Below are 13,945 nucleotides of genomic sequence, written 5' to 3' on the forward strand. Positions count from 1 at the left end.
TTATGCTACATCACCTTCCAAAAATCCCCTTTTTGTATTCTTCAGTTTGTCCTTTGGGATGTACTGCCTTCTTTTTTTGCGAGTTAATCAGTATGCAGAATGTTTAGTGGATCCAAAAGATCAATAGCAATCTCTTAAGTGCTTCTTTGGAGACGTTCCTGGTTTGGGAAACTGTATGAAAGATTGCATTTAAAATGAGGAAGGTCTTTTTTAAAAAAAAGAAAGAAAGAAAAGGTTTCTAAAGTTGCTGCTTTTTTGAAGAGTATCTGATAGCATTCTGTTTTTAATTCGGATATTGTGCAGAGTTTGTAACCAGATTGTTTTTGAGCATGGGTATTTTTGTTGCCGTATTCTAACTATTTTCCTCTGCCTCGCTGCAGATTATTCTTGCCATTCTGGTTTCCTGGCTGCTGTGCTTCATTTTCACGGTAACAGATGTCTTTCCACCTGATAACACTAAGTATGGATTCTATGCACGCACCGATGCTCGGCAAGGAGTACTTCTGGTAGCACCATGGTTCAAAGTCCCTTATCCATGTAAGTACATTTAGCGAGGATTCATGTGGGTACTTATGTTTTGCGTTTTGAAGTGATTTCCCCTTAAGCTTTGCATTTCCCCCTAAGCTTTGCATTATCTCAGGCATACATTAATACCTTTCTTACTGCACTTTGCATAAGTTAGAAAAACAAACTACTCCCTCACTGGGACTATCCAGGGTCTAAAAAGAAAGAATGAGAATAAAACTTTGGGGTTTGTTCAGCTTTCAATGCCTTGTAGAGGTGAAATGGCACCAAATATTATCGAGCTTCTTCAAGAAACCAGGTTAAACTTAGATGATTGGGTTTATATTGATTTGGTAAGCAAGTGCCAAATGTTTTAATGGCTAGGGTCCTTTTGGTGATATACAGGCACTGTGTGTCCTCCTTTTGAATGTTACAAAGGATGTATTCTATATCTCTTTGCACGATACCTACCTTTTAATCCCTCCAGCCATCTTTAAAGAGCCGGGATCCACTGCCATGAGTGTTTGGGGGCCTTGGGAATAATGAAACAAAGCGTCCCTTGAACTAAGAGACTTGGAAGCCATTTAGTTTTAAAAGAAATGAAGAGGAATTCATTGTTTTTTGTCTTCACAGTTCAGTGGGGATTGCCCACAATTTCAGCTGCTGGTGTAATAGGAATGCTCAGTGCGGTGGTTGCTAGCATCATTGAATCAATTGGCGATTATTATGCCTGTGCAAGGTTATCTTGTGCTCCTCCTCCACCCATCCATGCAATAAACAGGTGAGCCTCCCAAAAAGACCTCTTTGCTTTTGTTCCCTATTTCTTCATTTCTTCAAACCTGCCATTTGAGAACCATAAAGTCATAAATGCTCTTTGGCTCAGCTGCCCGATTTTGCTTTCTAAGATGTTGCATAATTTTTTCTCTCTTTTCAATTGCAGAGGTATTTTCATAGAAGGTCTTTCCTGTGTATTGGATGGAGTATTTGGTACCGGGAACGGATCTACTTCTTCTAGTCCTAACATTGGAGTCTTGGGAATTACAAAGGTACCAGATAGATGCAACCAAGCAAGTGTCATGCTTTTAGCAGCACTTTTGAGATTAGTCACAGTTGGAAGTTTCCACAAGGGTTCTTGAAGAGAGGAACTCAAGGGCAGAGTAGGATTAAAGTTGGAGTACAGTCTAAATTGCTGGGGAAATGTTTGAGAAAGACATTACTCTTTCAATAAATTTTGATGAACCATCTGTACTTACAGTCAGAGTAAAACTGTGCCATCCATTCAGAGTATGTTTTTGAGTCAAGCAGACATTTGCAATAGGATACTTATTCTAGCAGTGAATGTGAGATACACACAACTGAAAAACCACTTGTAATCCTGTCCTTTTTGGTGTGATATGTTCAGGAATGTCTTCAGGCCGGATAAATAAGAATGAATCAATGCAAAAAGTCCTTATATAATAGCTCTAAAAGCTATCTTCACTTCAAATAGTTCATCAAAATTCACTGAAAGAGGAATGCCTTTTAAAAACATTTTTAATGTGTCTTCAGGTCACTTGTCAACATACGACAACCCCATGCATTTCATAGGGTTTTCTTAGGCAGGGAAGACTCAAAGGTGGTTTTGCCAGTTCCTCCCTCTGATAGTGAACCTACAATAATGAGTATTCCTTGATGACCTCCCATCCAGATACTCCTGCAACTTTAATCCAACTCTGCTCTTGAACAAGCCCTTATTTTATTCTTCTGTTTTGTACTTTAAATTGTAAACACTCCTCCAAGCCCACTTTGTCTGTGAGTGGGGCAAGCATCTCTTGAGAGACCCAGGTCTGCAGAGTTAAGCAAAGTCTGGTGCTTAATCACTCCTTATTCTCAATTAGGTTTGAAACTCTAAATGCAAACACTGCCATCTATTGGATGCATCTCTTTAAACTTTTAAGGGGGGAAATTTTTAAAGAGTATGTACCTCTATTTTTCATGGCCTAATTTTACATTCTGTTAGGGAATATACACATATATGTGTACCCCTCAAATCCTAAAGGCTGAGGTTTCATACAGTGGTGTGTTTAAAACCAAAGAGAGATGAGAAGAGAGAAAAAGAAAAGGAAGCTATCCAGAAGGCATCAGAATTGAAATCCCATTTTCTGCCCTAGTTAAATACTCTCTCACTCCTTGATACTAAAAATCAGTTATTACATAAAGAAAGGTGTGAGAGTGTACAATTGTTTGTTGGAAAGCAGTGACAGAAAGGAAAGGGGTCAAATAGGCTGTTGTCGGATTAGTACTATGACATGATCTCTGTATATAAGACATTTCTCAGCTGGCCGATAAGGTTCAGATTTTAGACAGTAAGTATACTTACTTTCTGTTTTCTTAAGCTGAGGTCTGCCACCAATATATCACTTGGCAGATTAATTTTGTTGTGTGCCTTCAAGTTGTTTTTGGTTTATGTAACCATAAGGCGAATCTGTCCTGTGGTTTTTGCTCAGAATGAATTGCCTTTGCCTTCTTCATAGATTTAATTATTTTTAAGCCAGAGAGTAACAGTGTTAAACATTAAGTGTTTTGATGGGGATTAGTGGAGGAGACAAATGATATCCAGACATTTGAAGATTTATTTGGTGGTGCTGTTGGTGGGGAGTAAAATGCCTATTTATTGTATTGCAGTTAATGAAATAGGAGCATAAGCAATTTTAGTAACACATTTTTCTGTCTTGAAAGCAATCTTCTGTCTTGTCAGTGCAGGCTTCCTTTGTACTTGACCTTTCCCAGTTAATAGATAAAGGCTAAAACAATAAAGCAAGGAAGAGTATTGTGAAAGAGGCCTTTGCTCCATGGACTGTGAGTGTCACATGGACTCTGATGCTTCTGCATGAAACTGCCAGCACAAAACCTTTTTGAGAAGTGGATTGGGGCTTCTCCTGAGAAGCTTTGTCAGAGTTAAAGCATCCTATGATTCAATTAGTGTAGCCTCAAGCAATGGACATTACTCTGCTTTATGCTGGTATTTTTTTCCAATGCTGTTATGTAATGGTATAACAATAATCTTTTTGAACAAAAACTCCCTTAAGCCAAAATGTAAATGCCACATTTCACATTCAGCCCAGGTGCTAGGCATCAAGCCCTTTGATTTTAGTCAACTTGCCTCAATTGAATCCTGGGACCACAGGAGAACAGGACTCTGTCTGTAACCATTGAATTGTAGCTCCTGTGATCATATGATAAATGTGGCCATATGGATTTGACCCAAAGAGATTTCTTTTAAGGGATGATACTTCAGGGTGATAGTGGTCATGAAGTAAGTCTGTTTCTACCAAATCGAATGAGAGGTAGTGGTTATATTCTTACCATAATGGAGGTACTTATCCCTATCCTTAGTTTTCCATGTCCCCTGCTGAAACATCTTTAAAGTCTCTTAATTTTTTCTCCCCGTTTGTGTGCTTTGTAGGTTGGGAGTCGAAGGGTTATTCAATATGGGGCAGCTCTCATGCTATTGCTGGGAATGGTTGGCAAGTTCAGCGCTCTGTTTGCATCCCTCCCCGATCCGGTCCTTGGAGCTCTTTTCTGTACTCTTTTTGGTATGTAGTTTTTCTCCACATATATTTTGCAATTGATGAAATGCAGAAAAGATGTAAAAGCACCTTGCATCCCCTCCCAGAGGAAAAAGGACTTTGGGGATTTTAAAGAACTCAAATGCAGAGATATACCACATCCAGCAGCCTGCCAGCAGTGAGAAAGGGAGGTTTGGGACTTTAGAAAAGAAGAAACTAGCAAGGTTTTGTTGACTAAATTTCAGAAACAAAAATCAGTTTCCAGTGATTCATTACTTTTGTGCATCAGTTTCATTTGAGGGAAAAAGTAAGAGGAAATTGGCATGCACACCATCCTTCAAAAGCGTAATTGAACAGCTCTTAAGATTGATGGAGTGGTTGTCTCTGAAGCAGGTTTCGGAAGTATCAGGTGACATAGAAAAACAATGGGTTTCATATCAAACATGGGAGTGTAAAAGCACATCGGGGCACATATGAAATGTAGCTTGTATTTACGTCTGCATTGGAACAACAACATTTTTTAAAGACACTGGTTAATGCACAGAAATATCTTTTGATCTGTTTGTAGCAAGTACCAAGATTGGGAAAGTTTTTTGAACTTTAAGATGTGCTATATTAGGTTTTCAGTGCTCCATTGTAAACATAACTGTAGCTTCATCCCACATTTTTCATGTGCCAGTATATAAAATAGGTCATACATTGGTACCTCGGGATACGAATTACCCAGCTTACGAATTTTTCGGGATACGAAAAAATCCCATAGGGATTTATTGTTTCGGCTTACGAAGGTTTTTTCGGGTTACGAAAAAACCCCGGCGCTGTTTTAAATGGAGCCGCGGCAGAGCCGCGGCTTTTTCTCCATTAGCGCCTATGGCAATTCGGGTTACGAAGGTTTTTCGGGTTACGAAATTAGCCGCGGAACGAATTAATTTCGTAACCCGAGGTACCACTGTACTATGATGTGGGTGCTATTCAGACAGGAAAGCCTTCTGTAAAATCTTAGTCTTTGAGTTATCACAGTATATTTAAGCATCATTCAGTGGACAGTCGTATCTTAGTGTCTGCAAAAGTTTACATTGGTTTCTTCATGGATGGCTTTCTCTTCTTTTTTTCTTTTAGGGATGATTACAGCAGTTGGACTCTCTAACCTGCAATTCATAGATTTAAATTCTTCCCGCAACCTTTTTGTCCTGGGATTTTCCATTTTCTTTGGGTTAGTCCTTCCAAGTTATCTCCGACAAAATCCACTTGTTACAGGTATGATCCCCCCCCCTGGTCCTACCCTATTTATTAAATATATTCATGCTGAAACAATTGCTTTGGAATAGAATAGGTTCTATGAAACATCTGTTCAGCCATGTAGGAATGGGTTTTGCAGAAATATCAATCTGGGCTCAGTCAACTGGTGTGATTAATCAGTTAAGCTTTGGCTGCACACTAAGATTGTGCTTGCCTTACTTGGGGCTCTCAAATGCTTCATAGGACAAACCAAGACTCCTGCTCCTCATCAAACTGTATTTAATGAAAAGTACCGTTTCAGAACATGGATCTTCCATGGTTTACTGTTTTTCAACTTGTTTGGGTATGGCAAGCAGAACTTTTGTTTGTCCTGCGCAAAGTTACCTAGCCCAGAAGATGACAGAGAATACCCTGTTGGGGTATTATTATGTTATTTATTATTATATTCATTTATATATTGGGACTCAAAGCAGCTTATGCTTTAAAAGAATACAATTTAAAACATTCAAAAGTGAGCATTAAAGTAGTTTTGCACTCAGTACTTTTCTAAGCGCTAAAGGACACAGAACAAATTCCGTCCTTGAGAAGCCGCATGATGTTTTACTGTGAGACACACACACTGTTGTTGCCCTGGCTCTCTGTTGCTCATTTGATGGTTAGAGGTTTTTCTTTTCTAGCTCATTTAAGTGAAGATATAGGGGAATGAACCTGGAACTTTTGAGCCCCATTTGGGAGAATTGTAGGGTATAAATCCCACCAATGAATATATTCATTCGGCATTAAATTTCAAAGCCATGTGCTATAGCAATGAACTATGGTGCTTATGTGGTCTATAAAACCATGTGAAAAATAGTTTTATGGGGCCTGCCACCAAACTCTGTAAATAATCTGGGGAGAGCTTTCCTGCACCATGGATTTTTGTACACTGTGTCCAAGTGCGGTGGAGTGGGAACATCTGTCAGGTGCTTGAGGTTGTCTGCTGAACTTGTAATGCATCAACATGACAGCTCTTCCTTTTTAAAATCTGATTCTTTTTGCACCTCTCTCTCCTGTTCTTGTAGGAATAGCCAGCATCGATCAAGTACTCAATGTTCTACTCACTACGGCCATGTTTGTTGGGGGCTGCGTAGCCTTTATTTTAGACAACACAATCCCAGGTCAGTCATACCGCATGCTGCCCTTGGCCTCCTCTTGGCCTGCCCTCTTCCTCCCAAAGACAATGAAACACTTGAAGCAGAACTTCCACCATGACCACACATTAACATCCCTCTGGGATGTGTGCTTCACTGAAACGGAAGGGAGCATAAAATAGGAGCATGGCATGGAAAAGAGTGTGTTTCATTGGCATGGAAGGGAGTGCGCTACCTTTGCACAGTTTCCATTTACTTTATTGATGGAGTTCATGCATCAGGAGCTCCTGATAAAATGTGGGGCATTTTTGTGAATATAGTTGTACATATTTACACATTTTATGTGTAGGGACACTGCATCATTCTGTATGCTCACCGGATGGTGCCGCTGTTCATTTGCAGATGACAAAGCAGAGACAAATGATCCCATCTCACTTGGTGCCCTGTCTTCTTAATGAAAATGTGAAGGAAACTTAGGGGCTTCTGTCTCTAACGTTCATATCTTAATCTGAACTTTTCCTCCTTCCTTTTAAAACCCAGGAAGCCCTGAGGAGAGAGGAATCCGGAAATGGAAGAAAGGCGTGGGCAAAGGCAGCAAGGCCATCGATGGCATGGAAACGTATGACTTGCCTTTCGGCATGGAAGTGGTGAAGAAGTACAAATGCTTCACCTTCTTACCCATCAGCCCCACCTTCATGGGCTACACATGGAAGGGCCTCAGGAAAAGCAGCAACTGCCGGAATCCAGAGGAAGACTCTGAAGCGACTGTATAGCCCTGGCCAAAACCCGCCTCTAGTAGCTCTTCATTAACAGACACATCTGCAGTTCCTTGCTATTTTATCTTATTTTATTTTGTATATCTGCATTTTTATTCTGGAACCAGAGCCGAGACATATGATTAAAAAACATAGCTTTCCTATTGTGGATGGTGATGGCTATCTATAAGGTCTCTCTTGAGTTACACTATGTTTTGGGTTGGGTTTTTTTTTTTTTTACAAAACAGTTACAGTTGTTTCTTCCTGATTTTTGGCACTGCTGCTCTTCTGCTGAAAATGGAAACCCAGGTCCTACTGGGAAACTGCATGTCTGAAGGCGCAGAACTCAAACAAGCCGTAGCTTCTAGTGTTCCCTCTTCCAGCTGATACATTCCAGATTTTGTTTATCTGTCTGTCGGTTTGGGGTTAATTTCTTATAAGTTTGGTGTCACTTGATCTGGTTCTGGCAGATTAGAGAACTTCCCACACCAAACGGAGCTTTCCCAGAGTTCTCCAGTATCCAACATGGAAAGGCTGTCGTGCCAAGGGTTACCTTGGTGCAAGAAGTGACATGGATCTGGAGTGCTTAGAGATGAGGCAGAGCAAGGTGGGACATCTCAGCCTTTAGCTGCCATGTCCTTCAACCAAAATAAAGCCTAAGCTATCCATTGTCTTGTTGCACCTGCAAGTTAGTCCTTATACATACATACATATTTAGATAGATATATATATATATATTTAGTCATAACAATATTTATTAAGCGCCAATGGATTATTTAAATTAAATGGTCAGCTTGTCTCTGTACTTGTGCCAGTCTGTTTCCAGACGCTTCTGCCAGTCCCCAAAGTGGCCTAGGTTTGGTCGTTGCCTTCTTGTTTTCCTCGCCTTCGTTTTTTTCCTGAGCTGGATGCAGGGCCTGTTTAAAAATGGGAGAGAGAGACTCTATGGATGGCATCCCTTTCCACCAGATGGTTTAACGGGTATTGGAGGCTCCCTGTGGGTGCCATTCAGACTCTTTATTTTTGTTCCTGTACAAGTCTTGGCTCTGGCATTAAGTGGCTGTTGACTCTCATCATGCATCCGTAATTATAAGACTTTATTCCTGTTTAATGTTCTCACTGTTGGGAGTTAGTTTTTAGATACAAGCGTTTCCTTCTCCTCTCCTTTCTTATTTCCTTGTCCCCTCTCCTGCCCCTAATGCGGTCCGAAAGGTTTTCTTTCTTTTCAAGCTGTGGAAAGTTTTGTCAAAGAGGCATTAGGGGTAAGTAAGTGTTCTCTCAAGGCCAGTATGCTCTCTTTAAGGTGCTGCTTTTGTGTTTTGTATGTCATTTTGTAAAACAAAGCAGATACTGTAAATTGCTGGTCAGTTTCTCAAGTCTGGCTACTCGAGAGAGGCACAAAAAACAGCCCTTGTTTGTCTCTGAGGCTATTGCGGATGGGAAGGGGAAAGGTGAGGGATCAGTATTGAACGGTGAAAAAGACAAAAAGTGTAGCTATTGGTGGCTGCTCCTGCCATTTCTGCAGCATTTTCCTTGTATAGCTTTTTCACCTTGAGATAATTCCCACTTTCTGGAGGTCTTTCCTTGGTTTTTGCTGCCTTGGGATCCAACCAGGTACCATAGAAACCACCAAAAACAGTGATCCCCCTTTTTTAAAAAAGGGATTGCATCAGGGCTGATAGTCAGCCATTTCAGAACCTGAGAAGTCCTGTGCCCTTGAGGAATATAGGACACTAAGGCTACAGTCCTATGCAACCTTCCCTAGAAAGTAAGTCCCATTGAAAGGCAGAAGAGTGCACTGTAAAGCTGCATCCCTAAACACGCTTTATTGGGATTAAGCTCCCTTGAACAAAGTGGGACTTGCCTCTGAGTAAACTTGCAAAGGAGGGGCTGCCTGCATGTTCTCCACCTAGTATTTTATGAGCAACCAAAGAAAAGGCAGGTGGAAAGTAACACGTCCGTGTACGAATGGCAGTTGTAATGATAAGGGATGCCAAATCCCATTTGTTCTGCACACATTAGAGAAGCATCAGTTGTGCGTTCATATAATATTGGCAGAGTTAGCAGCGTGTTCTTGTTTCGGTCGTGGTCAGCCTCTTTATTTTTCCCTTTTCTTAGGCTAAAGTGCCAGTTGCTTGTTAAAGCAGAAATGAAATGTCAGTAAACCTGATGCACTACAGTCTTGTTCCCTTCAGTAGTCTTAAACAGAAGTGGATTGTGCTCAGCACAGTAACCAAGAAATGTGGCAGTCCACACCGCTTGTAAGACACATGTGTCTTGAGCACTTTACTGTTAGTGGTGACATCTGTGAGAACATAAAACCCTTGGACTCCCCTTTATTGCACAACCTTTTTCCCCGAATCAAGGAGGCAGTTCATACATCCCACAGACGCGAGGCAAGAAAATGTTCATTTGATGCGCTTGCCTAGTCTCATCTCTGCTTAATGTGCGCTCAGGTGAGAAGTCCTGTTTTTGTGAGGTCCTTCATCCCCAAACGTAAGATGGGAAAAGATGTGAAAAAATGGTTTCCTAGGATCTTGGCTAACTTGGAAGTCTTTCTTCTGACTCAGCTGTGGCTAGCTAATAATAGATAGCTGAAAGCTGTTGGATGAAATGTTTGCTGGAGGCTTGCAGCATTTACAAAACACAGTCTGGTTAACCAAATGCTTCCGGCACAAAAACCCTGAGTTAACTTTGCCTTTCCAAGTGGTAACAGCCAAGGCCTTGTCTTTTGTGGAAACAGCCACAAAAGGGTATTCTCCCTATTTTTAGGGAAAGGTTTTAATAGCCTGCATGCTTGGTTGTCGGTCTGAGAACGCCCGGGACATGGGCCATTTCTGCCGTTGTGGTGTAAATATCATGAAAGACGCTTCTTTGTCTTGAGAAAAGAATGCTTTTCTTTACTTTTTGGTGTGTGTGTGCGCTCATAGATTGCAAACTGTGTGACTGTTAGAAACAGCCCATCTCCTGTAGCAAAGCAGAAGAGGAGGATTCGGTTATCATTTTCAGAGGGGCAAAAAGAAAGACAAAGGCCTGTTACAGACTGCCAAAATAAAGCTGCTTCGGGTCTCTTTGGAGGTATGCTATTTAAGTGATGCATGGGTCCTAAGAGTTTGGAGGCCGCGCCAAAGCCACACTCCATTCCTAAGCACTGGAGTGCAGCTTTGGTGCAGCTTCCGGATTCTTAGGATGCATGCATCATTTAAACAGCATACCTCCAAAGAGACCCCAAGCGGCTTTATTTTGGCAGTCTGTAACAGGCCAAAGTGTGTTCTGCTCAAGTGCTATGAAAAACAAAAGTGCACAGTACTGCGCTTGCATTGCTCCCATTCATTTCAAGGTCTTGAATTGGTGAATTTCTGGCAAACAGTGCTCCGGGCTCATTTGCTGGAAAGAGTCTAATGCAGTTGAAGCACCAAAACCTCAGGCCCTGGGGCTTGTTGTTTGTGAAGAAGAATTTAGCACATTCATTTCTCTGAGTATCACCTGTGAATCTTACTAATGGTGTCTAGGATGAAGGATGGAGGTCTCTTGGGCAGCGTATGAACCTCAGCTGCTGACGGAGGAGTTTTAAATGTTTGTATGCTGCGTTCCAAAGGGAAAGCAATATCTTGGGAAAGTGGAGAGCGGAAAGGTTGCACTCTTATAGTTGTCCCTTGGCTGTGAGCAATCCTGAAATTTGTGAACCTTGCTTTTATATGTAGATATATAGGACGGTGCTGTTAGGTGCATGCATCCTAGCTGGAAGAGAGCAAAAACAAGGCTGTGAAGTTTTGAACTGTTTCTTTACCTGTAGCCATGGCTTTCCTATCATCTAAATTTAACAATGCGGTCTTGGAGAGAACACCTAAAGGGGAGAAGAATCACTGACAATTTTCAATTAGGAGAAGCAAAAATGTGTGACGGATGTCACTATGTCCTGTCAAAGATATATAAATGTAGGCAAAGCAAAATAATTTGAGAGCTTTTGTATTTAAAATAAAAATTATGTTGATTTTTGTTGTTGTCGTCGCTGTTGTTGTTGTTAAATTAAGTACTCTGGCGAAAGATGTTTGAATGTGTCTTATAAAATAATGATGCCTCTTGAATTTATATTTAATTGTTAATTTTATCTGTGATCGATAAAAAGAAAACAAAACAATGTATTAATCAGAATAAGTTGCATCAGGGAAGGCGTTTTTAAATTTACACAGTCCATTTGTTTTACACCGTTTAATACAAACTTTCAATACGGCAAACTTTGTACGTGAATATTGCAGTATTTTACTTCCATAGAGTTAAACATGGAGGGGAAAAATAAGTAATGAAATAAATAACAACACCCAACAAGTAACATTTCCTCCCAGGATAAAGAGATATCACAGGCGTCCTGGGCGGGAGTGATATGATTGTCATGACAATGTCATGTGTTAGAATTTCTTCATTGACGAATAATTGTTAGCGATTGTGTATACTTTATTTACCCATGCTTGTGTTCTTCAGTGGAAAAGAGGGAGAGGGTTCTAGGTCTCCTCTCTCTTCAAACCATTGGTACTGGCAATGTAGCTTTAGTGTTTGCGACAGAAGGTCTGGTCCAAACCTAAGACGAGGGTTGATTCTGGCTACTGTTATGGGGCAGCAGAGGGAGATCCTGACCCATAGGATGCGGTTCATGGGGAGGTTCTCTGATGCGAGCCGCATCTGGAGCAAGTGGGAGCTGCTGTACCTTTGCAAAGCCCCTGTAGATGTATGTGTATGACTTGTGAAGAGGAATTCTTTATGCATTGAGCCATGTCTTGCTGAGTTTGGTTGTGTTGAGGATTAGAAAGATTTGCCAGCTGGATGTCAAGATTTGTGCAGTCAGACCAAAACAAACATGTCAGCTTCTCACAAGTGGCACTGGCCCAGTCCTGAGCTTCTCTCATCAGTCAAGTGCCAAACTCTAATGGTGTAACAACAGGCTGCTTCCCATGTTGTGGATTAAAGTGGTTGGCGATCTCAGACCCAAAGGCCACGGACCCCCTTTGCTCCACCTTGCTTTCACCCCAGTCCTGGCCATCCTTTGGCTATGAATGGAGATCCTTGGCAAGGCACAAAAAAGTTGGTGAGGGGATCAGAGGAGCAGAAGAAAGAGCACAGTGGTGCAAAGCCGCTGGTTTAGAGATGATAGCTGAAGCTGAGCCCACTTGCCTTCTAAAGTGTGTTTTCCTTATGGGGGGAACACTGTTGTAAAGCCCCGTCTTCCTAGTTGTGTTGCTTTTGCTGGCCTAGGAAAAGGATGGCCCAAACATGCTGTGAAAGCTCACCTGAGAGAGCGTGAAAAGTTGTATACGTAGATGGGAATTCTTGATCATTTCACCAACTGATTTTCAGTTTGGACCTCCTTTTTTCCCAGAAAGGATTGTAGCTTACCAGAGTTCGTCTGTCTGCCCTTGTTTATATACAGAGGCAGAATCCCACAAGTGGTTCCCCTCTCGGAGCCATGCACCCATCTTTAAGCAAGCTGAGACATGTTCAGTGTTGTCAAATGCGTTGGTGGCTGAATAGACACTACAGATCCTCTTGCTGAACCAGGTTCTTCTCTTCAAGCCAACCCTTTCACATCTTTGGGTTCTGCTCCGTTCCAGATGCCTTCAACTACACCTCCCACCAGCCCCAGCTATAGCATGGTTGTGGTTATGCTAGAGATGCTGGGAGTTGTAGTCAACACATCTGGATGGCCCTTGTATGAGAAGGGAGCCACTTTAAGCCACAGTGTGGGGACGCAGCCCTTTGCCGTTGGACGAGTGCCTCCATTCCAGAGTGATGCAACTCACAACGCCTCAATATGCATGACAGACCAGCACAAAATGTTTCTTCCCTACCTACCCCCATCCCACTTTTTGTTCTTCAGTGGCCTTCTTGAACCAATGCAAAGATATAGCTGCGTTAGTCTGTAGAATCAGTGTGGAGAGAGATCTTGTAGCACCTTTGAGACTCACTGAAAGAAAGAAGTTGGCAGCATGCGCTTTCTTAGTCTTAAGCTGACTTCCTCAGATGCATTTGGATCTGAACTTGGGAATGCATCTGAGGAAGTCGACTGAAGTCTAGGAAAGTTCATGCTGCCAACTTCTTTCTTCCAGTGAGTCTCAAAGGTACTGCAAGATCTCTCTCCATACTTCTTGAACCAAAATAACCCACCGTTGAACAACACTAAAGAGGAGATGTGGAGAGCCACAAGTCCCATATATAATATATGCTCACCATTTCTCGTTTGTTTTATTTATTTTATTGCATGGTGCATGTTGCATATCTAGAGGATCTCATGCCACTTTCTTGGATGGAGGATGACGGTTGTTGTGCCGGAGGCTTCATATTTCATCGTGTGAATCCTTTGCCTTGTGTGTCTTGTAAGGAGGCCACGCGTTGAGCCGCCGTTTAGCTTCTGCCTCTTGGTTTCTATACCCTTTGATAATAATGCTGGGCCGCTTTTTAAGTATTGAGAATTCATCTTCCGCAACATCCGAAACATTCCTGTCGGGTTACGATTTTAATTGTAGCTGTGATTAGTCATCAGTACATATTTGATAGCAGAGAAGTCCCATGTGTGTATAGTCTGGCATCTTTCCGAGTGAACCATCTCACCGCCGATCCAAACTGTTGTGCGTCCTTTCCTTTCCTGTTCTTTTTGGAGATGAGGGGGTGTCCTCTTCATAACAACCTTTAGATGTAACAAACCTTTTGACTTTTATTTGTTCGTTCGTTTTTAGTCCGTGGGGATAAAGAATACCTTTTTTATTTTATTATTATG

At 41.6% G+C, this 13,945-nt stretch overlaps 1 protein-coding gene across 2 annotated transcripts in view; it reads left to right on the forward strand.

The window, feature by feature from the left end:
- The window catches only part of SLC23A2 (solute carrier family 23 member 2), a 50,535-nt gene extending 40,240 nt beyond the window's left edge, over positions 1-10,295 (forward strand). For both annotated transcript variants that reach the window (XM_042475505.1, XM_042475506.1), the window contains 7 exons: positions 381-537; positions 1,138-1,285; positions 1,445-1,550; positions 3,950-4,079; positions 5,172-5,309; positions 6,353-6,448; positions 6,962-10,295. In XM_042475505.1, the coding sequence (XP_042331439.1) occupies positions 381-537; positions 1,138-1,285; positions 1,445-1,550; positions 3,950-4,079; positions 5,172-5,309; positions 6,353-6,448; positions 6,962-7,194 (1,008 nt within the window). In that variant the 3' untranslated portion in view covers positions 7,195-10,295. The remainder of the gene's footprint in view (positions 1-380; positions 538-1,137; positions 1,286-1,444; positions 1,551-3,949; positions 4,080-5,171; positions 5,310-6,352; positions 6,449-6,961) is intronic.
- The last annotated feature ends 3,650 nt before the right edge of the window (positions 10,296-13,945 follow it).

The sequence above is a fragment of the Sceloporus undulatus genome, chromosome 6 (assembly GCF_019175285.1).
Source record: "Sceloporus undulatus isolate JIND9_A2432 ecotype Alabama chromosome 6, SceUnd_v1.1, whole genome shotgun sequence".
NCBI classification, from domain to species: Eukaryota; Metazoa; Chordata; class Lepidosauria; order Squamata; family Phrynosomatidae; genus Sceloporus; species Sceloporus undulatus.